This window comes from Oryctolagus cuniculus, chromosome X (genome assembly GCF_964237555.1).
Source record: "Oryctolagus cuniculus chromosome X, mOryCun1.1, whole genome shotgun sequence".
Taxonomy (NCBI): Eukaryota; Metazoa; Chordata; class Mammalia; order Lagomorpha; family Leporidae; genus Oryctolagus; species Oryctolagus cuniculus.
This window is the reverse complement of record NC_091453.1, coordinates 37,040,397-37,066,948: the sequence shown is the minus strand read 5'-3', so window position 1 is coordinate 37,066,948 and position 26,552 is coordinate 37,040,397. Positions and strand designations below refer to the sequence as shown.

Below are 26,552 nucleotides of genomic sequence, written 5' to 3'. Positions count from 1 at the left end.
ATTTCGGATTCGTTACAGAAACTCTCGACGTCGTGGAAATCATTTTCGACGAAAAGGACTGAATAGAAGGAGCATTTTTCTGGCAGGGAAGCCCAGCTTTAAACAGAGGGGTCAAGAGGAGAACAGGAGCCTACTAGGTTTCAAATGCTCCCTCAGGGATGAAAGACCTGTGAGGGAAGTGCCACAAATGCAGAATCAAAGGCGATGGCAGCGTGGGTGGGACGGGCTTTCCTAACTCTCAGTGGTCTCTGCGTTGCTACAGGGAGCCCAGGGACTGCACGAAGGACAGACGCGCTCGCCGAGGCGCCGCCCCCAAACAATCTGAGAAGGAGGAAGACGACTTTGCAGGAAAGCCAAGTTCAAAGGGAACCCAGGCCCACTCACCCGCTGGAAGTTGGAAACAAAGGAGAAGTTAATCAACACCATTTTAAGGAAGAGAGCCTAAGTAATTTTTCAAAGTCCAGAAACAAAGCGAGTGGCTTTGTTGCCAGAGAGGGAGTCTGCGGTGCGGACGTGGCACACCGGGGCGCGTGAATTCTGCACCCCGTCTCCCGCGGAGAAAACCCACAGAAAATCCCGCGGCCTAAAAACCACCTCGGCCGCGTTTTTTTCCAGCACGAAGGGCGGGGAGACCGGGGCCGAGGCGCTGCGCGAGCCCACACTGCCATCTGCCGTCCACGGAGACTGAGAGCCGCCAACAGCACAGAAACCCGTCTCTTCCACAGCCGCTCTCCTAGAGGCCTGGAGGTCCTGCACGGTGCAGCCGATCGCGACGAAATCGAAAAGAAGACGAGGCACTGGCACGGACCAAAAGGCATCGGCCCCAAAGCCCTGGGTCTCCGCGGAGACCTCCGGGCTACCGCCCTGGGAACCATGGCAACGGCCGCCGGAAGCCGCAGCGCCACAGCGAAGCCCCGCCCCGGGGCGACCGGACTACACGCGGATTGGCGGGTTCCGGGCCTGCGCGTAGGCAGCCGCTGAGGTCCATTCCATTCCATCTCCCTGAAGGGGGATTTGCAGCGGGGTTGCGAGTTGCTAACCGAAGGGCCTGAGGGGGCAAGTTCCGCACCCGCTGCCAGCCCGCCCGAACCTCCCAGACCGATACCTGAGAGCCTGACTGAATAGTCTAGTCTCTGTCCGTGACCATGAGCGGTTGGCTTGTGGCTTCCCGCACCACGGCCACAGTGCACAGCCAGTCGCCCTGCACCCCTCCACCACCTCCCTGATGATTCCTGGAGAGGGAGGCATCTGGCGGGAATTCCCTGAGCTGCTCACACCCAGAGGCCCCAGTGCATCTGTGGTCTCTGCGCTCCCTCAACAGCGGCTCCTCCTCTGCCCCCCTTTTCTCAGTCTCTGCCCCCGGGGAGGAATGAAGCCTCCTTGCCTCTTGTTCTCTTTAACCAGGCGCTGTTTCATTCCCTCGGGATGGGGCTTTGAAGACACAGCACAGACTGGCAGACAGGCCGAGGGGAGGCAGGGATGAGGGTTTCCACTGAGGTGGACACAGCCTGCTGGGGCCAGTCACCGCCTCCCCAGGCGATGCTTAACCACACAGACCGCACTGCCAGGGTCTCAGCCGCCAGGCCACCGCAGGCGGTGTTTCCAGAGCAGAAGAGGGCACCTGGAGAAAACGCAGAAAGCCCAAGTTTCCTTGGACCTCCAGATGTGCCTAGGTCTCTGGCCTCCCTAGGCCCACCTGCGCCTGCGGTCCTGGTCCCCTTCTGGCCCGCTGAGGGTCTGATATAGGAGCTCAGCAGAGTCCACATTCACAAGGGAGTTCTGATCGCTGGTTTATGGCTCAGCCTCTCCGTGCCTGCCCTGAGGGCTTAATAGCTGGGCCTCCTTGCCACCAGGCAGGACACGTGCAGGCCCAGCTCATGGCCCAGGCTTCCTTTTCCTGAGACTTGCAACTCGGACTGGCCAGGGCCACAGAAGAGGAAACCGACTTCCAGCTTCTGATCCCTCCCTCTGCTCTATCCTCCTGGACAGAGAATCCTCAGGGCCAGACATTCCATCTGGAGAGGAGCCCAGAGCAGCAGGCGTCAGGACCCAGCCTCACGCTGGAGCACCAGCCCCCACATGCACTGTGCTCATCACGAGCTTGTGCGTGCTCCCCAACAGGATGCTACACCCCACTACCACACCTTCCCACCTCTCCTGCAGCTTTGCACTCTGTTCTGAGGTAGGTGGGCCCTGGGATCTCCTGACACTGCTCATGTAGCTCTTTTCTGTGGGAGATGTGGCGTCCCCAAACCCACACCACTGCGTGTCAGAGACAGGAATGAGGACCCCAGAGATGCCACAAGCCTTCCTGCCACTCCATCGCGGCCTAAAGTCTCCACTATGCCTACCTCCCCTTGGGAGAAACACAGTGAGGGTCCTCCCAGCTCCCCGTCTGCTCTGCATCAATTCGGAATGCTGGCACGTGCATCCGTTACTTAGCAGAACAGGAGATGGCACAGCGTGGAGAGTCCACGCCCTCTGCTTCTACCACACTGTCTGTGTGACACCTGTCCAGCCAGGGTTCCTGCCAGTGCAGCGTGCGAGACCAAACTGCTGTGCTACCCTCCCCTGCCTGCTCAAAGTCGCCAGCCCATCCCGCCTGCATGGAGCATTCCCCAGCTCAAATGTCCAAGCAGATTCACGTTGCCGAAGCCACGTGCCCTTTGCTGCCCGGGACGTGGACAACACCCCGTTCCAAGGCCTTTACCTTTCTCGGAGTCTGTGGCAGCCAGTCCCTGGCCCCACTTCTACCCCTCTGAGCGATGCCTCTGCAGTCTCCACGTTGGTCACTTTCCTTTGCTCCCGTCTACAATCTCGGTTCCTTCTTGCTTCCAACCTTGCCCTGGGCTAACCTCACCCTGTTCCCGATCCTGGGTGGTCACTGCACCACGCAGGCCTTTTACCAAGAGGACCTGAGTTCACCCTTCTGCCTTGTATGCCGATGGGTTCTCTGACCACCCACTCTCCGGGGGTAATCTCAGCTGAGCCCCACGCCCCAACGGGCTAGGTATCTTATGTGCATCTGCACACACATATTCCACAGGCCTTCAAGTAACCAGGTGACCCTAAAGCGGAGTCCCTTCTGACATGGGTGGTGCTGACACCCACACAATTCCTAAAACTCCTACGGTTGCCCTTAGCACTCCATGAATGCCCTGGAATTCTCTGGAAGAGGCCAGCGCGCTATGTTTCATCAGCAAGTACGAGCTTCTACCATCAACACTTTATCTGCAGGATCTAAAGCACACCAGCACAATGACAAAGCCCTGCTTTTATGTTCCAGGAGCAGCGTCCTAACAGGGCAGGTCCATGTCCACAGCCGAGGCCTAGGCATGGCCTGGCGGAGTTGCCAAGTCCTGGCCCCCAATCTGTGGGGAGGGCACCCCTGTATCTGTCCTTTAGAATCACCCCAGGGCAGATGTGCACACAGGCTGGTTCAGACACATACGCACAGGAGCACGGTACCTGTGTTGCTTTAAAATATCATCTTGCAGTTTTAGCTGTCTGCTGTTTAGCATTTTGGAAGTTTTGTATGAGGTACCTCTCTTTCGCGAGCTGCCTTTGCCTTGCTTATCTCCTGCAGTCGTATTTGAATCATTTCCAGGACTCGGCAGTGTTCAGGCCACGACTGCCCCTTTCCTACTGGATACCCAGGTAGGCCCCATGGGAGAGAGAAGGCCTCCTGGGGTGGAAGGATCTGGAACCCCGTTGTCTTGGTAACCACTCTGCTGTTCCTTGCTGCTAGCTGGCTGAGCTCAGGCCAGGGTCCTCTGGGGTGAGAAGACAGCCCTCCCCATTCTGATGAAGCTCAGGGCTGAGGCTGGTTTCCAGGGAAACTGAAACCTGGCCCCTGAGACTCATGAACAGCCAAGCATGCACTGGGATAGAGCATGCAGGATGGAGTCCCGGAGCCTGCCCGTGGAGCAGATTGGTGAGCCAATACTGATGGGTGGAGACTCACGACTGGGCATGCATACAGACACACATGGAGACTGCACTCACCAGCACGCCTTCTGCCCAGAGGTGCACAGTGGCCGTGTCTGGCTGGAGTTTCAAACACATGGACGATGCAGGACCCAGAACCCGCAAAGAGAGGGGGAGATTCCTTACTGTCGTACAAAACTATCCCGTAGCCTCCAACCCTGACTTATGTGCACATAGGCATTACATTATAAAAAGAGCTCTATGGAAGTACAATCACCACACGATAGTATTCATGCAACTAAGGATACAGCGCAGTGACTGAGACAATCTGCAGTGATGCAGCCACCAGCACAGAGCAGTGTAACACCAGTTCCATCACCCGCCTGAGGACCCCTTGCTCCTGCCAGTGCTCCCTCCCCACGACACCTGGAAGCCCAGGCAACTACTGAGGTCTTCCCCGTCTCTGTAGATTTGCCCTCCTGTACTTTTCCTCCAAAGTGCCTCCTGCAATATGTGCCTCCTGTGTCTGGTTCTGTCCCTTCTGTGGCAGGTATGAGTAGGAAGGCTCTGTTTAGCGTTCTGGAATATTCTGCCTATGGAGATAACACCTTTAGTTCACTCCTGTGCTGACTGGCAGACGTGTAGTTTCTAGTCTGCGCCCGCCATGAACATGGCAAGGAACATCTGAGCATGTGACTAGTGTGGACATACGCCTTCCTTCAATTTCTCCACGTTTCCATTAGTTTCTGTTACAGGACTGCACTGGCTAGAGACGGCAGTGGGACATAGGGTAGATGTGGTACGAGGAGATGCCGTTCCCCTGCTCAGGATCTGAAGTGGAAAGCTTTCATTCTTTCACTAGCAAATAGGATATGATCTGGGGGTTTCTCATAAATGCCTGTTACAGAGAGGGAGTGGGAGTGGGAGAGAGAGAGAGAGAGATGGAATTTTCCAAGTGGTTCAGTCCTCAAATAGCCTGACAGCTGGCCTGGGTAAGCCCAAGGCCAGAAACCAGAAACTTCATCATCCTGGTCTCCCACATGGGAGGCAGGGACCCACACACTTGGGCCATTATGCGCTGCATTCCCAGGCATCTTAGCAGGAGGCTGTGTTGCAAATGGTGTAGCCAGAACTTGATCCGGTGTTCAATATGGGATGGCTACATTGCAAGCAGCCTCTTAGCCTACTGCAGCACAAACTTAAGAAACTAGGTTCTGTTTCATCATGAATGGGTCTTGCATTTGTGTAATGCTTTTTCTTTGCCTATTAATATGGTGCTGTGATTCCACTCTCTGTTTTATTAACATGTTGAATTACTGCCATTGAATTTTGAAGGTGAAATTAACCTTGCAGTCCTAGGATCAGTCTCACTTGGTCACATTGGATGGTCATATGTGTACGATGCTGGATCTGGTTTGCCAATACATTGTGGATGGTGTTGGCATCGGTATTCATCATCTGCTTTGGCTTACACTATTACTGTGACGTGTCTATCTGGCTTTAGTGGTCGTGTAGCACTGTTATCACCCTACACGTTGGCACGTGTTCCCTTTCTTGCACATCCCAAAATAGTTGGGGAAGGTCTAGTATTATTTCTTCTACGAACGTGGACTGACTTTACCCACAAAGGAAACTGGGTCTGGGCTGTCACCCGAGGGAAGATTTTAAAATAGATGTTCTCAATTTCCTTCCTTGCTCTAGGTCTGCTCAAATGACCCCACACTGTCCCAACACTTCCTTGTCTGCTGCTGCATTTGGTTTGAGGTCATGACTAGAAAGGACCTGCTGGGCATCTGTGGACATGATGGGATTACAGCTCCGCGTCTGAAACTCAGGACACTATGATGTTTCAGGCATCACTGCCAGGTTCCCTGCAGCCCTTCACACACACACACACACACACACCCCATGCATGGGCACGGTAGTAGAAACTTGGAGGTGGGGATACAGAGGGGATTCTGTCCCCATCCACGACTCCTGTCCAGACTTTCTCCATGCATTTGCTGGCAGACCTCGGTTCTAAGTGCAGCTCTGGCCTCTCTGGGCAAGACCCCTCTCCCCAGGTATACTTCCTCTAACCCTGCTACTTTTCACTCCTGGGCAATACATGCCATGCCGGGGATCCCTTGTAGGTTTTCTAACCAAAGCATGAGTGTCTGCTATGGTCTCAGCATCTTGCTCCCATCCAACTCAAACAGAAACTTAACCTGCAGGGCAGCAGCACTGGGAGGTGTAGCCTCATGGGAAGTGCATATTTAATGGGGGTTCTGCACTCGTGGATGAATTAACACCCCTAACCAAAGGGCCTGCAGCAGTGCGTTGGCACTCTCCTTCCATCTTCTGCCACGAGAGGACAAAACATGCATCCTTGCTTTGCTTTCTGCCATCCAACACGAGTGGACACAGCAAGAGGGCCCTCAACAGACACCACATATGGGTGCCTTCATTTCACACAGCCCAGGATGCAGCCGAGTGAGACATAGATTTCCTTCTTTGTAAATCACCCAGTCAGTGGTAGCTTGCCAGAGCAGCACACAACAGTCTAAGATAGGGGCCTCACCTCTCTCCCTGGTTAAAGGAGCCATCATGAGGGTAGGGACCAGCTCTGCAAGGCCTCTGCACTTTCCCACCTAAAGGCAGCAGAGCAGCGAATGGGGGACGCCAGGGGAGAAAATGGGTACCTCGGGGCCTGGCTCAATAACAGACTGCAGCCAGCACCGTGGACCTGCTGTGGACGCTGCCCTGAGCTGCTGGGTGCAGAGAGCAGGGAGGTGTCTGGTCTCAGACAAAGGCCCGTGTCTGTGGCCTCCACGTCCGACCTGCACACAGAGTGACATGGGAACCAGTATCCCTGCCCCTCTCCCCTTGGGTTGTGGCATCCTCCCAAGACCTGGTGCTTCCAGCCACGACACGTGCTCTGAAGTGACTGGCTCTCCGCCCTTCACCGCCAGCCCTTGCAGAGCGAGCTGCTGCACAGAGCCGGCTCTGAAGCTGGCCTGCCCCAGCTGGCGTGCCACTTCCGCCTCTCTGGACCTGCTCCGCCCGTGAAACCAGGGGCAAATTCCCTCACTGCTCTGTCCCCTGCTTTCCAAATTCATGCACAGGGACTGAAATGAGCCTAAGTGGTGCATGCATGAGAGAGGATGAAAGGAGCTCACGGGAGGAACTGCAGAGCCCAGGAGGATCGGCAGGTCCAGGGAAAAGGCAGAGAAGGCAGAAGCCATGGCAGCCCTGCTGAGCACTGCCAGGTAGCCAGCTTGCATTGAACCTTGGAGGTTTAGGAGGGAAAACCCTGATGCAGTGCCCTTGTGCCAGGACAGGGGAATTTAACACTCAAGCCCAAGGTCAGCATCTCAGGAACTCACCTGTTCTCCAGCCCCTTGTGTTGGCTTGAGGCGTAAACGTCTGCAGCCATGCAGCTCGGGGCCTACCTAAAAACACAGACTGACACCAAGTGGAATTGGTTTTCAGTTCGGAGGAATCCCGTGTTCATTCGGTGGGGACACGTGACAGGACTCTGTGAGGGAAGAAAAGGGAGAGGTCATCCCACCTCCTGCAATACAAACACCCGAGTCCAAAGCCCAACAGGACCCTGAAATGACACGAGGATGCTCTGCTGCTCCAGTAGCAGGCAGGACACCCACCGTGCTCACCTTCACCATGGAGATGCCCGTGGGCCTCAGCCAGACCAGCAGCCCCAGCCCGCAGACCCTCCTCCTGGGGGCGTGCTCTCTGCGTGCAACTCCCCTGCAGCAGGAGCACTCACTGCCAGTGGCACTGCCTCGCTGCCGTGGCCGCTGGTCTCATCTCGTGGCCGCAGACCGGGACTTGAGGGGTTTGCTGGCGCCTGCCCTCCTCCCAGTTCCACAACCCACCATGCGGAGCTCCTCCTGACACACTCTGATGTACAGGTGGGAATGAAAGGTGGTGAGCTCAGATCTAAGAAGACACAGCCGGGGTTGACAAAGAAGCCTGCGTTCTATTTATTCAGTATTGACAGTGAGATACCCAGAAAGGAACTGCAGTGAGGGAGAATGCTATTGGATGGTTAAGGAGCAGGAAATGGTTTGGATACATTTAGCATGCCGTCATCATAAAAGTGCACACGCAGAAATACAACAGGGAACCACCAAGTTCCAATTTCACGCCCCTTCCCCACTCCTTGTTTAGTGTCAGATTCCTGATCCCGGATCCCAGTGCAGCATGGTGCACGTCAACACACCTAGTGCTGCTTCTCGGGGAAGTGGATAACACGGCACAGGGCACAAGGACATCAACGAGGGGTTCACTCTACACGCACAGCTTCTATCTGACAAGGTGGGGAGGGATGACGGAGATCCGGAGTGGGAAAGGGACACACACATCACGGGGGCCGCAGCGGATGAGGTCAGACCACTGGCATGCAGGGCCTCTTGCACGGAATGCCTCCACCTGCTCCACACGTGACAGGCAGGGCAGAGTAGGCCCTTCCCGGGACTGGATCTCTCAGGGTTTCCACACACAACACAGGTCTTGGTCCCCTCCCACTGTGGCCCCTTGCTTGGTCCCCAAGGAGGACCCATACCCAGGACTGGCAGGACAGCTTCTATGTCTGGACCCTTTCAGGTTCCCGTCCCGTGAGGATGAGCGGCTCATTTCTCATCTAGCCACTGTTTCAGCAGCCTCTGGAACATCCTCTTGCTTTCCTGCTGCCTCTCGGCCTGGCACTTCTCCTCTCGCTCCTCCTCCTCCTGCTGCCGCTGCTGCTGCTGCTGCTGCTGCAGGGACCCCTCAGGCAGAAAGCCAGGCTGGCTGGTCCCCAGGCTGAGGCTCAAGCCACTGAGGCCCTGCACTAGGGTCTCCCACGAGGCCCCACCCCTCTCCCCAGATAACCCGGACGTATTCGGCCCATTGCTCTGGCAGTAGCGACATTCACAGTGGAACCGATTCTGAGGTCTGTCACCCGAGGGAGAGAGTTTGGCTTCCTGTGAGGCTGGATAAGGTGCCCTGTGGTCGCGGTGCCTCCGTCTCATGTGCCCCAGGAGCTCCTTCTTGCCCTGTGGGGGCGGCAGCCTTTCGTACCACCTCTGCTGGGTTTTCGCTTCCCTGTACTGCTGCTGCGGCAGCCCCGCCGGCGGCGGCACAGGCAGATCAGGGCCGGCACCGGGGTTCATGTTCCCCAGGCCCCACACGAGCTGCTCTGCGGAGAGAGGCTGAGAGGCGGCCCTGCTGTCCGCGGAAGTCTCTGCCATGGCCATCGGGGAGGCGTCAGCAGCAAACCCTGGACTCCAATTCTGGAGTGGATCCATGGAGGTTGAGTCCAAGCTGGAGCTCCACCCAGCCCGCGAGTGTAGACAGGGAGGTCAGGCTGTAGGTTCTCAAACAGCTGGAAGGTAGCAGGGCAGATGTGTGGCCAGAAGAGGCAGGGCTGCAGCAAAGGGTAGCAAAAGGAGAAAGAAAACCACCATTACACATCTCATGGGAGGCTGCTGCCCGTGCACTTCCTGTGCGGAAAGTGGGCATAACGACACCCACTCCCTGGCTGCTTCTGAGCACGACAGGAATCCTGCTCCTCGGGAGCTTAGAGTGCTACGGCACCCAATAAAGGTTTTCGAAGTGACAGCAATTACCGTATCCACGTGTCCAGCCGCACAAAATGACGCAGTCATTGACGTTAATTCCTTGCTGATTTTCCCCACCCATTCTGCAGCGTAATCTTAAGATTACTGGGTGAGGAATGTGTTCTTGTCGTCCACACTCACACACTTACAGAAAGCCGACTTTCACTACGCACTCAGCATTTGTGTCCAGGACACAAGCAGCCTTGAACATTTCCACCCTCAGCGCTCTTGGCTTTGCATCTCGTCAAAAAGGTTGGTGTGCCTGGGCGAATGACCTCCAAACTGCCATAGTGTATAAGTGAGCATTTTCTTTAATGGAAACAGGAGTAAAAATGAAGAGATTACAATGAGAAAAAATAGAGAATCCCAATCAAGCTAAAAGCTGGTTCTTTAAATGATCAACATAACTGATACAGCTGTTCACGACTAGCAGGGAAAACAACAGAGAAGGACCAGGTTCCCAGTGACTTGAGACGTGTCAGCTACCCAAACTGACCCAAGACGAGACAGTGTTCACAGGCCCATGTCTTTTTTTCTAAATACTGATATTTTTTTAGTATTTTTTTATTTATTTGAGAGGAAGATTTACAGAGAGGACAGGGAGATATGGAGGGCGAGAGGCAGAGAGAGGTAGAGAGAGAGAGAGGTCTTCCACCTGCTGGTTCACTCTTCAAGTGGCTGCAACTACAGGAGCTGGGCCTATCTGAAGGCAGGAGCCAGGAGCTTCTTCTGGGTCTCCCATGAGGGTGCAGAGGCCCATGGACTTGGGCCACCTTCCATTGCTTTCCTAGGCTATGGCAGGGAGCTGGATAGGAAATGGAGTAGCCAGGACTCGAACTGGCGCCCATATCAGAAGCCGGCATTGAAGGCAGCGGCTTTACCCACTATGCCACAGTGCCAGACCCAGGCCCATGAGTTTTACAAAAAGTGACTTGGGAGTGAGTTAAAAGCCTTTGCTAAAAGATCTGAGAGCCTAGACCCCCCTCCTGGAATTTCTGCCAGACAGCATATGAAGAAAGAACACCAATTCCATACATGATTTCTGCACCAAGACAAAGCAGAGGGAGCACTCCCTAATGATTCCGTATGGGTACCATTACCCTGATACCAAGAAAAGTGGAACTTAGTATTTCCACCGACCTTAGCACAGGATTCTTCAAAAAGAGACTAGTAGTTTGTTCCATCAGTATAGGAAAAGGCCCAGAAAGAAGTGGGTGTCACTCCTGGAATGCAAGGGCTGCTCTTTCAACAACGGAAGATCAATCAACAGAATGCACAGACTGAGAGATGAAGAAGAGGACAGGACGGTTCAAGATCCACAGAAAATCCACTTGATAAGACTCAAAATGCACGGATGAACAAAAGCTCTATCACTGTGGGGTTAGAAGACAACTTCAGAACCTCTTTAAGCGTGTGTACAGAAAAACAGACAGATAACATCCCGGAAGTGGGCAAAGAGTGAGTGCTTTCTCCCTAAGGCTGAGGACGGGCAAGGATGTCCACTCTCACCGTGGCTATTCCACTGCAAGCGGGAGGTCCTGGATGGTGCCATCACGCATACGAGTGAGACGGTAAGAAAGCAAAGTGCCCCTGCTCATAGATCTCACGATTGCTGCCAACGAGCCCCCAGCCATCACCCTCAAATCCCCTGGAACAAAGAGACCCGTTTAGGACGGATACAGGAGACAAGTCAGCACATGGAAAACCAGACAAGGACCTGGAAATGTAAAGCTAAAAAAGCCCTATATATCACAGCCCTCCCACACAATGAAACAGTTACAGATAAAATGAACATACTGGACCTGTATGCTACCAAGTATAAAAGGCTAATGAAAGAAGACCCCCCAGGGGCTGGTGCTGTGGCCCAGAGAGTTAAAGCCCTAGCCTGCAGCACTGGCATCCCATATGGGCGCCGGCTCGAGCCCTGGGTGCTCCACTTCCAATCAAGCTCTCTGTTATGGTCTGGGAAAGCAGTACAGTCCTTGGGCCTGTGCACCCGCATGGGCAACCCGGGGAAGGCTCCTGGCTTCGGATCAACTCAGCTCCAGTTGTTGCCGCCATTTGGGGAATGAACCAGCGGATGGAAGACCTCTCTCTCTCTGTAACTGTGTCTTTCAAATAAATAAAATAAATCCTTAAAAGAAAAAAGAAAGAAGATCCTCTACTGGAGAGAAACAATGTGCTCCTTCCCTGGAACAATCAACAGGGGGGACATAGTCAGTGACCTCCAAGCTGATCTGTAGAATCAAGGTGCGCTTACTTTGCTACTCCCCCACCTGCAGCCCCGGCACCCCTGGTTCTAGTCCCACTTTGGGCGCCGGATTCTGTCCTGGTTGCTCCTCTTCCAGTGCAGCTCTCTTCTGTGGCCCGGGAAGGTGGTGGAGGATGGCCCAGGTGCTTGGGGCCCTGCACCCGCATGGGAGACCAGGAGGAAGCACCTGGCTCCTGGCTTCGGATTGGCGCAGTGCCGGCCATAGTGGCCATTTGGGGGTGAACCAATGGAAAAGGAAGACCTTTCTCTTGTCTCTCTCTCTCTCACTGTCTAACTCTGCCTGTCCAAAAAGAAAAAAGAAAAGAAAGAATCAAGGTGATGCCAATCAAAGTCTCTTAAGGGAGTTTGTATAGAGATAGCAACCAATTCCACAATTCATATGGACTTACAAATTAGAAACAGAAAAGTGTGCTAGTAGACATCATGTCGTGGGCTGGCCATGAGGTTGCAGTAATCAAAAAGCTGTCTTGGCGTGTTGGCGCGGCAGAGCAAATAAAGCTGCCACCTGGGGTGCTGGCATCCCGTGCTGTGTGTGTGCAGAATCATGTCCCAGCTGCTGCACTTCCTATTGAGCTCCCTGCTAATGGCTTTGGAAAAGCAGCGGAAAACAGAAAACGGCACCCATGTTGGAGACACAGAGGAAGCTCCTGGTTAAGGCTCTGGCCTGGCCCCGCCCTGCTTGTTGCAGCCATCTGGAGAGTGAACCAGCAGATGCATGTTCTCTCTGTCTCTCCTCTCTCTGTAACTCTGACCTTGAAATGAATAAATAAATCTTTTCTTAAGACAATTTGACTTGATATGGCGTAGCTGTAAGTTTCAGTGGCCAAACAGAGAGTGTATGAATACACACACCCACACACAAATAAAATCATGGGAGTTTGGGACAAGAAGGGTGCTGGGAGAAAAAGAAAGGGAAGTCTTCACCAAATGGTGTTGTATAACCAACCATATGCAAGAGACTGAACCAGAACCACATAATTAATATGCAGTTGACTAAAATGAGTTCCAGATCTCAATGTCAAAGGTATGATAATGAATTTTTAGAAGAAACCATAGGAGGGGCCAGCTTTGTGGTATAATGCATAAATGCGTTGCCTGCAATGCTGGCATCCCAAACGTGCAGCCCACAGCATAAAGCTGTTGCCTGCAATGCTCCCTTCCCAGATGGGAGCCAAGTGCATAAAGCAGTGGCCTGCAATGCTGGAATCCCAAATAGGTGCCAGAGTCCATAAAGCTGTTGCCTGCAATGCTGGCATCCAAATGGGTGCCACAGTCCATAAAGCTGTTGCTTGCAATGTTGGCAACCTAGATGGGTGCCACAGTGCATAAAGCTGTTGCTTGCAATGCTGGCATCCCAGATGGGCGCCATCTGCTCACCTCAGGATCCTAAGCCTTGTTAATGCACCTGGGAGAAAGCAAGGGAAGATGGCCCAAGTGCTATCCACTTAGGAAACCCGGATGAAGCTCCTGGCTTTGGCCTAGCCTAGCCCTGGGCATTACAGCCATTTGGGGTATGAACCACTGGAAGGAAGATCTCTCTCTGTCTCCCTCTCTCTGACTGTAGCTCTTTAAAACAAATAAACAAGGAGTAAGAGAGGGTAGAGATGTGCAATTTGGGACATGCTCAAGCTGACTTACCTCAAACGGTAGAGTTAGAAACATACTTGGGGATTCCAATTCAATCCCATCAAGGTGGCATATACCAATGCCATCAAAGTGATCCATCCAAGTGATCAATTTCTGTTCACAACTGATCATAATGATAGGACTAAGAGTCAGAAGGATCACATAAACAAGATTAGTGTCTGCAAATACTAACTGATAGAATAAAAAAGGGAGAGAACGATCCAACATGGGAAGTGAGATACACAGCAGACCCATAGAATGGCAGATGTCCTAAACAGCACTCTGGCCTCAGAATCAGCCCTTAAGGCATGCGGATCTGGCTGAAAAGCCCATGAGAGTATTTCAGGCATGGAAAGCCAAGACACTGTGGAAAAAAAAAAAGAAACCTAAATGAAAGATCTCCACGAGTGAGATCCCAGTGGAAAGAACGGGTCATCAAAGAAGGAGGTACCTTTCTCTGAAGGGAGGAGAGAACTTCCACTTTGACCATGGCCTTGTCTAAATATGATCAGAGTCGGTGAACTCAGGGGGCTTTCATAGCCTTGGCAGCTCATGACAAGAGCCTAGGGTGATTACTGATGCCATAAACAAGAGTGTCAATTTGTTAAGTCAACAACAGGAGTCACTGTGCACTTACTCCTCATGTAGGATCTCTGTCCTTAGTGTGCTGTACATTGAGATTTAATGCTATAACTAGTACTCAAACAGTATTTTTCACTTCATGTTTCTGTGTGGGAGGAAACTGTTGAAATCTTTACTTAATGTATGCTAAACTGATATTCTGTATATAAAGAGAATCGAAAATGAATCTTGATGTGAATGGAAGGGGAGAGGGAGTGGGAAAGGGGAGGGTTGCGGGTGGGAGGGACGTTATGGGGGGAAGCCATTGTAATCCATAAGCTGTATTTTGGAAATTTATATTCATTAAATAAAAGTTAGAAAAATAAAATAAAACGAATAAACAAATATTTAACAAAAGAAAAAACCTTAGGAGAATGTCTTTGAGGCTTGAGGAATGGCCAGCCTTGGACATGATGCCTATAGCAATGTCCATAATAGAAAAAAAAGGATAAATTGGAATTTATCACTAAACCTTTACAAGGTTGCTGTGAATGTGACAGAGTGTTAGGAGAACCAGAGGGGAAGCTACACATTAGGAGAAAATGTTTGTGAATCACAGATTCCTAAAGGCCTGTTATCTAGAACACATTTAGAAGGCATTTTTCAACTCAACGGTAAGGAAACAGAGAAGCCCGTGAGAAATGGGGAAGAAACAGACCTGGAGCACATGAAGCGACGCTCCGTGTGACTGAGCGTCAGGAAAAGGCAAACTCTACCCATGATCAGACAGCCCCTGGCTGCCCCCAGAATGGCTGAAATGGCAAGAACTCCCAGGAGCAAGGGCTGGCCAACAGGCTGAGCCACAGGAATGCTCCCCCTGCTGGTGGGCAAGTGAAACAGCACAGCCACAAGGAGATCCTGTTTGACACTTTGTTTCCAGCTAACCAGACCTTCTGGGCAGCAATCCCACTCTAGGGTGTGTACCCTAGAGAAAGGAACACGTGGGTTCACACGAAAGCCTGTGGGTGAACGCTCCAAGCAGCCCTATTCATAATCACCCCAATCGGAGCAAAGGCCAACGTCCTGCCCAGTCCCCAAACCAAGGCTACAGTGAAGAGGGAGAGATCGCGTTTCCCGAGCTAAATTAAGGGGAAGTGGCTGTCACTGCTCAGGGTAGCTCCAGGGAGTGCTCGGGCTGAAGGGACGGTTTGGGATCCAGATTCTGGTGGTGCCTATACAAACCTCCGCATGTCTAAATCTCAATGCACCGTACCACAACAGCAAACAACTCAATCTCACTGCATGTTAAGAGCAAAAACCCACCAGTGGATTCTGCAGGAAGGACCTCTCTCGGTGTGCTTCCTGGGAACACACTGTGCATGACTGAATAAAAAGCAAGATACAAAAGCTCCACTGAAAGTTTAGATCAGCAGCCCAGACTCTCTTCTTTCAGCAAACCTGGGAACCATGAACGCACTGCTTTTCCTGAGGGGGTCCTGGAACTCAGAAATGTTTTTTCATCAAACTGTGGTGATCAACAGGTGCCGGGGCAGGAAACAGCAATATTGGAACCATGGAGTCCTGTGACCTGGCTATGCGTGCACACAAACTCATACATCCCCAAAGAGGGTCTCTTACTATCTCTGTCATTGCCATGTAGGTTTCCAAATACTCGGCCCAGTTACATCCCATGGGCCATCCTTGTCGTAAACCAACACTTTCAGGTAAAACCTTTGGAACGTGATCTTAGCCCAGTTACCTCCCAAGCAGTCTCCACTTGTCACACGGACTCTCGGGATGATCCTTATTCCTGCTGCGGCCACTCAGCGAAAGCCAAGGATTCTACCCACGCTGTTTCGCTGAGAAACGCTTGAGACCTGAGACACCTCACTCCCGCCTGACTGACCCCGTTTTAATGCCTCGTTTCCCTCCGTCCATCAGTCGTGGGAAGTGAACCATTTCCCCGTCCTATCTCTATGCCCAGCACGACCGTCTCCACCCACTCTCACCACCCTTCCAGAGGCATCGAGGCCGACGAGGCCTAGCCATGTACCCCATTGGCAGGGAGGGGTACCGCGTGCAGTCAGTCTGACTTCCCTGCCCTCGTCATGTGCCGCTCCTTCTGAAGTGGGGAACAGCGCAAGTGGACATGACTGAACCCAGACGGTTATTGGCCAAAGCTTCGGTTTGGGAGATGACTTCGTCCCTGGCCGTACTGCTGCCCTGCTATGATGGTTCATGTTGAAGGGCACCTCAGCTAGGCCAGGAGGCCCGGCATCCAGCCCGGTCCAGACTCTGCGGTGGAGGATCTGATGAGCATTGACAAGGCGCTGATTTTCAGGAAAGGACGGTACCCTGCATAACACGGATGGGCTTCTGGTCAGGTGAGGGCTCCCAGAACAAGACAGGCTCTGAAGGGGGAAGCAATTTGGCCCGAGGCTGCCAGACAGACCCCTGCTGTGCTCCCACCTGCCGGCCTGCCTGCAGACCTGGCACTGAAGACATGGGGGCAGGCGCAATGCTGCGGTAGGCTTAGCCTCTTCCTGCAGTGCTGGGATCCCATATGGGTGCCGGTCGGAGTCCCAGCTGCTCCACTTGCAATCCAGCTCCCTGCTGGTGGCCTGGGTGAGTAGTAGAAGATGGTCCAAGTGCTTGGGGCTCCACACATGATTGGGAGACCCAGAAGAAGCTCCTGGCCCCTGGGTTTGGATCTGCCCAGCGGTGGCCATTTTGGCCATCTGGGGAGTGAACCAGTGGATGGGATTCCTCTCCCTCTCTCTCTAACTTTGTCTCTCAAACATAAATAAATCTTAACAAAAAAGACTGCAACATTAACTCACCTGAATTTCCAGCCGTTCCACTGGCGCTCTGCATTTGGGCTTTGTCAGTAGCCATAATCACATGAGCCAAGTCCTTACACTAACTCAATCTCTGAGTAGCTAGAGAGGGAAGGATATGTAGAGGCACATAGCTCTCCTATTGGTCTGTCTCTCTGGCGACCCCCATGAACATGCCCACAGTATGCACCTTTCTGCAGTGCAATCTAAATACACTTACACGTTGTCATAAACCATGTGGCTCACCTGGCTGTGGGGACTGAAAGAGGCATCCCAGAAAATGACTTCTGGTCACTTAGTTTCTGCCACAAGCAAGGTAATGTGACCTATGTGTTTCATTTTATTTATTTGAAAGGCAGAGTGACAGAGGGGGAGGGTGAGATAAAGAAAGCTTCCAACCGCTGGTTCACTCCCCAGATGCGGTCTGGACTGGGCCAGGAGCCAGGAACTCCATCTGGGTCTCCCACGTGGGTACCAGGGATCCAAGATCTTGGGCCACCTTCTGCTGCCTTCCCAGGTGCATTAGCAGGAAGTATGATCAGAAACAGAGTAGCCAAGTGTCTAACTGGCTCTCTGATAAGGGATGTTGATGTTGCGGGCTTTGGGTTCATCTGCTGCACCACACGGCAGTACCCTGAGCTAAGTGTTTCAATCGACTATCTCAGCGAGGTTCCCCAACAAACAACAAAGGTGACTAACATTTTGCAAGTGAAGAATCTGGGGCACAAGTCATTGGCCTGGCCCACGATGGAACTGGGTATGACTGAACGCTTTGACATCTGCAGCAGAGGGAGAGAGGTTTGGGGAGAAAGCTGGGGCCAGAAATGGAGGACTTCCGTGCCACACAAGAGCAACAGCAAACTACACGCTCTGTGTAGCTGTCCTGGGCCACGTGCCAAGCCAGAGGCTGCCCCACACGATGTGCACAGACGTGGAGCCAAGTGGGATGGAGCCATCCAGTGTGAGATGCTGGTCTTTATGCTGCCATCCACTGAAGGAAGCATCTGGGCCTTAGATGCAATCACTCAGCGCGTTGGCCCTGCAGAATCTGTGCTTTCCCACACTGCATGGAGGAGATGACTGTATCGAGAGGCCACATGCTGGCCCTAGGGACACACAAGCAGTACGAGGAAGATTCCATGCCAGGACGGCCATTGCCCCGGTGCACACCCTTGGTGGGAGACGCTTCTGCTCTGGACGCTCAGCCTGCCAAGGGGCCTGAGCTGGGATGCTGAGGGACACAGTTCAGTTATGATGCCTGTCACTGGGAGCCGACCAGGGCTGGTGCAGGGAGCAGGAGACTGACACAGCAGGCACCTACTCTCCCCCAGGTGCTGGTCTCAGTGCCAGCAGTGCTGCACAAAGGACTCGGAAAGTCCCGAGCCCTCATCAGCTTGCGTTCTATTGTGGGCGTGGAGAATGTCAACAGCTAAGCCAGTGAGTGCCAGCTATGCCTGGGTGATGAGCACTAGAGGCATTTGGATGCATTTGGATAACTAACCAGGGACACAGGACACTTTCTACAACTTTTCCTAACGGTGTGAAATACCTACCCCTCCCCCCCCCCCCCCCCCCCCACGAAGTGAGCTTATTGTAGTTCAGAGAAAGAGACTTCCTTCAATCATATTAATCCCACAGCAGAGTGAGTGTTTCCCAGAAATGGCACAGTGGTAAAAGGAAGGGAGGGCTCTGCAGTTGGCTGCATGCCAAAAACTGTGCCCCCAGCCTTGTGCAATTGCTAGGGAGCAAGGAGGCCCTGTCTTTGCCACGCAAAGCCATGCAGGTTAGCCAAAGAGCTGGATCTGCACCTGGCTCTCATGTATGCTGTGTTTCAGAGGCCTCCCCAGACACCCCCGTCCTATGGGTGCGGAACAGAGGGCAGAGTCTTCCTGACGGCTTCACCACAAAACATGGAAGTCGGTGAACACCCGGGGATGCCCACTTTCGTGTGGAAGAACAGGAAGAGGAGAAGGAAGCCTGCCGCATGCATTCGAGGCGACAGGCAGGTGCGCAGGAGAGAAGCAGTGGGAGGGAGTAAGGAGGGGGCAGTGGGGGGAGGAGAGAAAGAGGAGGAGAAGCCTAAGCAGCAAGAGGAGGGACAAGGAGAAAGCCTCCAGCTGGGAGTGCAGAGTTCAGGTGGACTCAGCCCAGGTCATGGATCACTGTGTTGACACCTTGTGTGATACTGATGTCGGCCTGAGGGACATCAACACCTGTCACCTAGGAGCAAAACAACCTGACTGGGTGGCTCTATTTAGCCACTGAGCGTTCCTGAGCATCCACTGCTCGGCGCTGAGAGATCTGGGGAAGTAACAGGTGGTCCCAGGAATGGGATAAAGCGGGGTGAGTGGGACTACACGGGTGTAGACAGGTGCTAATAGAATGGGGGATAGAAGACACCACGTTCTGCAGCTCTTGATGGGACAGAATTTGAGCAGAGCACCTGCCGCATTCCCTCCTTCCCCTTGCGTCATTGCCAGCTGAGACACAGCTGGTGTGATGACAGCTAGACACCATGAAGGGCCGAATTTGGGCGCTGCCTTCATTGATACTGTGCTGCACAGGGTGGGGAGCAGAGACTTGGAAAGATTCTGTGGATTAAGAGAAACCTACGTGGAGCTCTCCACTGTATCAGCTCACCCACTGAGAATTATTCCTACCACAGGGACAGGAGAACAACTGCTACACTGAACCGCACGGGTAGCACCACTCCTAGGAGGCGCCTGTCTGGGCACCTGCCGAGTTCAGCAATCCGGACAGGCCTGGGTGCCTACTTCCCCGCATAGGCTACCCTGAGCGACCCAGACAACGTCAGCTATTGCAGTGCAACGCAGGAATCACACGGTCTACGTAAAGCATTTGTGTTGTCATATCGCGACCCACCTCTCTCACTCCAGCCCTAGAGTGTCTCTCATTTTCCTAGAAACCAAGCCAGTGGTTTTGTATTAGACCACGGGGAGGGAGACTTGCTGGGGGGATGGGGAGCCAAGGAAGCACGATTTCTGAACCTGTTGCACACTGGCTCAGCCAGCTACATCCCGGGTGCTCAGCACTGCCCACTGCTCGTCTGCTCAACCCCGCCAAGCCCCAGCTAGCGAGAGACAAATACGCCACAAGCAGATAGGACAACCGCCATTCCGCCGCGCACAAGTGGTGGGCGCACAGGAAAACCTCCGTACGCTAGGAGAGCTCCCTCCCGGGTGTCCCAGAGGCTGTGGGCCCACGACACCAACGCACACCTGGCCTGTTCTACAAGATCCTTGCTGCCCCTGTGTCTCGGGCACTCTGTCTCTGGGCCTCCGAGCGACTGTCCCACCCGCTCCAGTCTCTGCCCCCAGTCTCTCCCCACCCCCCGCCCGAGCGTCGGTCTCTGGGGCGCTCGGGCTCCCTCGGTCTCTCTCTGAATCTCTCTCCCTCCCCCTTTCTCACTCCGTCTCTCTGTCTCCATGTCTCTGTCGCTCTCGGGTCCATGCTCTCTCTGTCTCTGTCTCGGGCTCTCTCACGCGCGTTCTTTCTCCGGAGCAGCTCCCGCCATGCAGACACCAGCGCGCCGGCGCCTCCAGTGCGCGGCGAACGCAGTGCGGCGCGGGACAAGGGAGGGTTAAGACCACCGAGACGAGCCCTCCGCCACCCGCCTAGAGAGGCCGCACCGTGCAGAGGCGTCTGCGGGTCTTTCCTGCGTCAGAGGGGTGCGACGCCCGAGAGAAGCCGGACGTTCGGCTGGAAGCAGGAGGGCGGGGACGGTGGGCTCCTGTGCGGGACCCGTAGGTGCGTTGCTGCGGCCCGCGGCGTCCGCCCGGGCTGCACGGAGGGCAGGCGGTGAGATCGCCGCTCTCGGTAGCGCAGGGCACGCGGCAGCAGCCCGGCGGCTGTCCCGGGAGCCTGGTGTGTGGACGCGCGGATGCTTCCTGAGGTCGTGGGAAGAGATTCCGGGCAGGGGAGGTGACTTCGGGGGGGAGGGGGCCCGTGGGAGCTGGGCTGAGATTGGAGGAGGCCGCCTTCTGCGCGACGGGCTGGATAGGTCCGGTCTAGACCGTGCACGGGAGGGCCCATGCCTGCTCCTTGCTTATTTATAACTAATTGCTTGTGCACAGGTGCCATTAGCATAACGGGAAGGATGAAAACCCAGCGATGAAGCAATTGAATTTATCCAGGCTGCAGGAATAGGGACAGCGCTTCCGATCTGGAGAGCAGTGTCTGGGAGGGTGGCTTTGCCTTTTTAATTTCCAGAGGTAGGAAAAGGTACGATGCACACAGTTATTGGGGCGGGGGGCGGGTCGGTAATCGGCAGTGGTCTCAGCTGAACTTCGTAGTTACCCGAGGATACACTTCCAGCGCAAGTGAATCGGTGGTGAGACAGAGCAGGGTGGGAGGCTCCTTCGTCCCCGAGGTTTGTGGAGTGGTGAGGTGGGTGGACAGCCAGGCTTGTCTGAATTCCCGTGAGGGAGCTGGTCCTTTGTGCTCGGCCATTTCCAACCGCAGGAGAGGGTGCAGAGACGTTTCCACCGTGGCTCGTTTCAGCTGTCAGGTACTCAGTTCAACATCGTCGACAAGATTCCATTGAGCAAGACGTCTCTGACGCCTGTCCATGCAGCGCCATGGGTCGGAGAGCACTTTGCTCTCTCCGTGGAGGGAAGTGAGGCCGGAACAGCGCTTTGCAGATTTCAGGAGGCAGCGTTCTCAGAGCTACACGAAGGAGGCGCAGCTGATTTAATTATCCCAGGGAGCGAGTCTTCCTCCTCTTTGACAGATGAGATAAGGGAGCCGCAGGGAGGTCAGGTGGTCTGCCTAAGGGAGTAAGTGGTGGAGCCTTGATTCCAATCCCCGCGTGGGAGGCTTCCTCTCTCTGTTGCACAGGCTTCGCGGCCCATTTCCCGATCCACGAGGCTGGCTCCATCCTGTCTGCTCTCCTGCAGGCCTCTTGAGCCAACTGACAAGGCCACAGGCAGATTGCTCTCAAGGAGTCCTAGACAACTTTGGGGCACTGGTGATGCCCTCCAAGAAGACAGCGTTACAGACCCTGGGTGCCCAAGGCCTACCCCATACCCTGAGCGGAGGGTGGAGCTCCAGGAGGAAGATGGGTGTAAAGCAGGAGAGGTTTCCCTGAGACCACCTGAAGGGCCATCCTACTACACCTGTGTGTTTTGAGAAGGGTGACTGATTTATTGATTCCGTCATTTATTGGAAAGTTAGGGGAGAGCGCGGGAGAGATCTTCCATCCACCATTTCACTCTCCAAATGGCTACAAATATCAGGGCTGGGCCAGGGCAGAGCTAGGACCCAGGACTTCATCCTGGTGTCCCACGTTAGTCACCGGGGCCCAAGCCCTAGCGCCATCCTCTGCTGTTCTCCCAGGTGGGTTTAGCAGGAAGCTGGATTGCATGTGGAGCAGTGGGACCCCTGAACTGGCTGCTGGCTTCCCCACGCAAAGCTTAACCCCTGCATCACAACGCAGGCCCATTGCATTTCAGGAATCATGGATTATTTTGCATTTGCTTATTTGTCACTTCCCTGTTTAGCAGTGGCAATGCATATCCTCTGGTAACAATACTCAAAGCAAATATGTTGTAAAAGCAAGGCAGTATATGGAAAAGTAGATTCCCATATTACCTGGGGTGTACCTGATCAAAAGCGGCACCATTCTCCTTTGTAAAAAGAGAACATTCTCCTGGACTAAACGAGTGAAACAGATTAGTCATGTTTCCCTGTCATCCTCAGTCTCTTATTACAGGTGAGGATTCTGGGACAGAGAGGTGTGTCTCCCCAGCGTCACTGCGGGAAGACGTGTTTGTCTCACAGCCGTTAACGCTCATCCTGTCACAGTCTGAATCCATCCAGCCTCCCTCTGCACAGCGGCCCCTCGTCCATGTGGGCTGCCTGCATGAAGGCACCACCTTCTACCTAGCTGCTTAGGCCAGCGATGTGTAGCCATCCAGGGTTGCTGCCTCTCTCCCCTTTCCCACCCCCAGTTGGAGGCCTGGTCAGTCCACCTCTGAAGTTTTTTTAAGCAAGGTATCTACATGCTTTCCATCACCACAGGGAGCCCCCAGATTCTGTCCCCCTCATCTCTCCTTCACTACCACCACCGTTTGCTTCTTGGCTGATCTTCCTGCTGGCCATCTTGAGTGCTTCCCACACATTCATTCATTCTCTCTCTCTCTCAAAGATTTATTTGAAAGTCAGAGTTACACACAGAGAGAAGGAGAGGCAGAGAGAGAACTTCCACCTGCTGGTTTACTCCCCAATTGGCTGCAACGGCTGGAGCTGTGCCAATCCCAAGCCAGGAACCTGGAGCTTCTTTTGGGTCTCCCATGCGGGTGCAGGGGCCCAAGCACTTGGGTCATCTGCTGCTGCTTTCCCAGGCCATAGCAGAGAGTTGAATCTGAAGTGGAGCATCCAGGGCTGGAACCGGTGCCCATATGGTATTCCAGCACTGCAGGGGGCAGGTTTCCCTTCTTCGCTACTGTGCACCCCATCTGGCCCCATTCTCTGGCGTTGTCTGAGGAATGTTTCCAGACTCTGGGTGTTGTCACCCCTGCTGAGACTCTGCAGGTTCTGCTCACACCAAAGAGTGCAGCCCCCTAGACTGGGTACACCTGGCCCTGAGTACCCCAGCCTGCTCAGTTGTAGCAGAGCTGGCTTCCTTTTGCACCCTCACTCTGTCTTCTGGGCAAACCAAACAAATTACTTCCTGTTCATCCAACAACCTCCGCTCTGATTTCTGCAACCTGCCACGTGCTGTTCTGTTTATCTGCAATGCTCTTCTTCTGCCTGTCTCATCTGCCAGATCCCTGTGTACCTTCAACTTCACACTATGTTTAGAACAGTGTCCATTTTACCTGGGGAGTACTTTGATCAAAGGCACACTTGACAGGTTTGATATTTCTTACTGAGTAACACATGATGGACATTAAATACAGAGTCTCCAGTACATTGTGCAGTTTAATTTGACAGGGTTTCCTTTTTTTTTTTTAATGAATTAGTTTGTTTGAACGAGTTATATAGAGGGAGGGACAGGATGGGAGAGATCTTCCATCCACTGGTTGATTCCCCAGGTGGCCGGAATGAATGGCAGGGGATGAGCCAGGCTGAAGCCAGGAGATAGGAGCTTCATCCGGGTCTCCCACATGGGTAGCAGGGAGACATGGAGATATCCAAACACTTGGGGGCATCCTCTGCTGCTTTTCCCAGGGCATCAGGGGGCTGAATCAGAAGTCAACAGCCAGGACACCATCCGGCACCCATATGGGATGCAGGCATCAGGTGGCAGCTTTGCCTGGCTATGCCACAGTGCTGGCCCCTTGCCAAGGATTTCTGGTGAAGGCTTACTTTGAGAGAATAGGATGCATGACAGTACCTGGGAAGTGACAGATCAGGTTGCTTGACTGGAATAAACATTTCACTGTGTGTGTAGATAATGAAATGTATTATATACCTTGTGTTGGTACAGTAAAATTAATAAATAACAAAAGCACCAGTCTAAATGACAAGAGTAATAGGGTAGGCACAGTGTAGATCTCCCCTTAATTCTTTGGGAACCTCATTCTACCTGAATATGGAGTTTGAAATGGTTCCACAGGTTTGGTTTCTTTTTTTCATTTAAATTTGTTTTTATTGTTTTTGAATATATTTATTTTTTAAATTAATTTTTAAGGAATACAAATTTCATAAGTACAACTTCAGGAATATAGTGATTCTTCCCAGCATACCCACCCTGCCACCCCTCCTCCTCTTCCCTCTCTCCTTTTCAGTCCCATTCTCCATTAAGATTCATTTTCAATTATGAATCTTGATGTGAATGGAAGGGGAGAGGGAGTGGGAAAGGGGAGGGTTGTGGGTGGGAGGGACGGTATGGGGGGGAAGCCATTGTAATCCATAAGTCGTACTTTGGAAATTCATATTCATTAAATAAAAGTTAAAAACAAAACAAAACAAAAAAAATTCATTTTCAATTAACTTTGTACGCAGAAGACCAACTCTATACTAGTAAAGATTTCAACAGTTTGTGCACACACAGTTTGAGAACTAGTTTTACAATTAACTCTCAATACAGCTCATTGGTGACAGAGGTCCTACGTGGGAAGCTACTGCACAGTAACTTTTTTTTTTTTAAGATTTTATTTATTTGAAAGAGTTACACAGAGAGAGAAGGAGAGGCGTAGAGAGACAGAGAGAGAGGTCTTCCATGTAAAGAGAATGAAAAAGTTCTGTTAAAATAGAAGGAAAAAGTTTAACTCAAGGACAAGAAGTAAACAAGATAAGGAGGTAAGTCTGTACAACCTTAGGTGAACACAGAGGCTGTTTGGGGAATAGAGGGTGCCCTCTGTTCTTCCAAACAATGTTCTAATCAAATTTGTGGGAATATGGCCCTGGCTAGGCCAATTCACAGACAACTTTAAAAACATTTGCCTCTGGCCGATTGGCAAGCACTGCTAAGGTTAAGGTCAGGTAAGGAATTACTTAAGGAAAGGATATAAAAGGAGAAAAACCAATGAAGGTGGTACCGATTGCTTCCTGAATGCTGCATGCGTTGCCTGTGATGCTTTATTCCGGTGCTGTGGATGTAAGTTTCTACCAGACAGGAGTCTTTGTAAATAAATCTGATCTTCCTACTTTCATGGGTATGTGGATGTTTATTTGTGAATCGAGCCTCTAATATTGAAGTCTGTGCACAGCTCTTGGCCCTATCACTATCTGGTCAAAACATTCCATCTGCTGGTTCACTGCCCCAGTGGCTGCAATGGCCAGAGCTATGGCGACCTGGAGCCAGGAACCAGGAGCTTCCTCAGGGTCTCCCATGTGGGCTGCAGGAGCCCAAGGACTTGGGCCATCTTCTGCTTTCCCAGGCCATAGCAGACACGTCAATTGGAAGTGGGGCCGCTGGCACTAGAAGCGGCAACCATATGGGATGCTGGCACTGCACGTGTCAGCTTTACCTGCTATGCCACAGCACTGGCCTCTCCTGTTGTTAATTTAACAAGTAACACTCTTATGTATGATGTCAGTGATCACCCAAGGCTTTTGACATGAGCTGCCAAGGCTATGGAAGCCTTTTGAGTCCTCAAGCTTCGTCAGTATTCAGACAAGGCCATAAGCAAAGTGGAAGTTCTCTCCTCCCTTCAGAGAAAAGTACCTCCTTCTTTGATGGTGGCCGCAGTTTTGATACCGTGGCAGGATGCAGGCTGAGTACCTCGGTGAGGAGGGCTCCGTAGAAGCATGGCAAGATATCATTCTGTGCCATCAGTGACCCTGTAAATGAAAGATGGGAAGGACACCAGTCCCACCAGCACAACCCCAACCTCCAGCCTGGTTCAAGGGTACACAGTAGACACCCAGGGGCCCTGCCTTGCTTCCCACCATGCTGAAGTGTCTCCTAACATGCAGCATGGTGTGAATATCCCCTAAGGGAGCCTGACCATGGAGGTTGTAGTGCGTACCACACGTGGAAGACCTGGAAAGGCAAATATCTAGCCTGTTTCTACAGACGAGGAAGCAGCCAGAAAAGCAGTTAGGTCATTAGCGTGATCAGTTTAAGTTAATAACTGATCATAAAATAGGATTAAGTGTCAACGGGATCACAGAAATAAGACCAAGTGTCTGCTAATAATAATTGTTAGAATTAAAAAAGAGAGAACAATCCAACATAGGGGTTGGATACACAGCAGAGTCAGAATGGCAGATGTCCTAAATAGCATTCTTGCCTCAGAATCAGTCCTAAAGGCATTGGGA

At 52.8% G+C, this 26,552-nt stretch overlaps 1 protein-coding gene and 1 pseudogene across 7 annotated transcripts; one reads left to right on the top strand and one right to left on the bottom strand.

The window, feature by feature from the left end:
- Positions 1-425: 425 nt before the first annotated feature.
- LOC100338355 (protein FAM156A/FAM156B) lies at positions 426-26,481 on the bottom strand. 7 transcript variants are annotated; one of them, XM_051834722.2, is made up of 4 exons: positions 20,253-20,464; positions 15,746-16,341; positions 9,537-9,836; positions 426-9,334 (listed from the first exon to the last, which is right to left on the bottom strand). In XM_051834722.2, the coding sequence occupies exon 4, from the start codon at positions 9,213-9,215 to the stop codon at positions 8,559-8,561; it is 657 nt and encodes a 218-aa protein (XP_051690682.2). In that variant the 5' UTR covers positions 9,216-9,334; positions 9,537-9,836; positions 15,746-16,341; positions 20,253-20,464; the 3' UTR covers positions 426-8,558. The 7 variants fall into 7 exon arrangements, with proteins under 7 accessions (XP_051690682.2, XP_008246733.2, XP_008246732.2 ...); XM_008248511.4 differs by lacking the exon at positions 15,746-16,341; XM_008248510.4 differs by lacking the exons at positions 9,537-9,836; positions 15,746-16,341; positions 20,253-20,464 and adding an exon at positions 20,474-26,481.
- LOC100338101 (ras-related protein Rab-14 pseudogene) overlaps positions 21,071-26,552 on the top strand; it is a 41,628-nt pseudogene continuing 36,146 nt past the window's right edge.

What these genes read in the sequence shown, in the direction of transcription:
- LOC100338355 (XM_008248510.4), bottom strand. Translation starts at nt 9,215, where the DNA reads ATGGATCCACTCCAGAATTGGAGTCCAGGGTTTGCTGCTGACGCCTCC.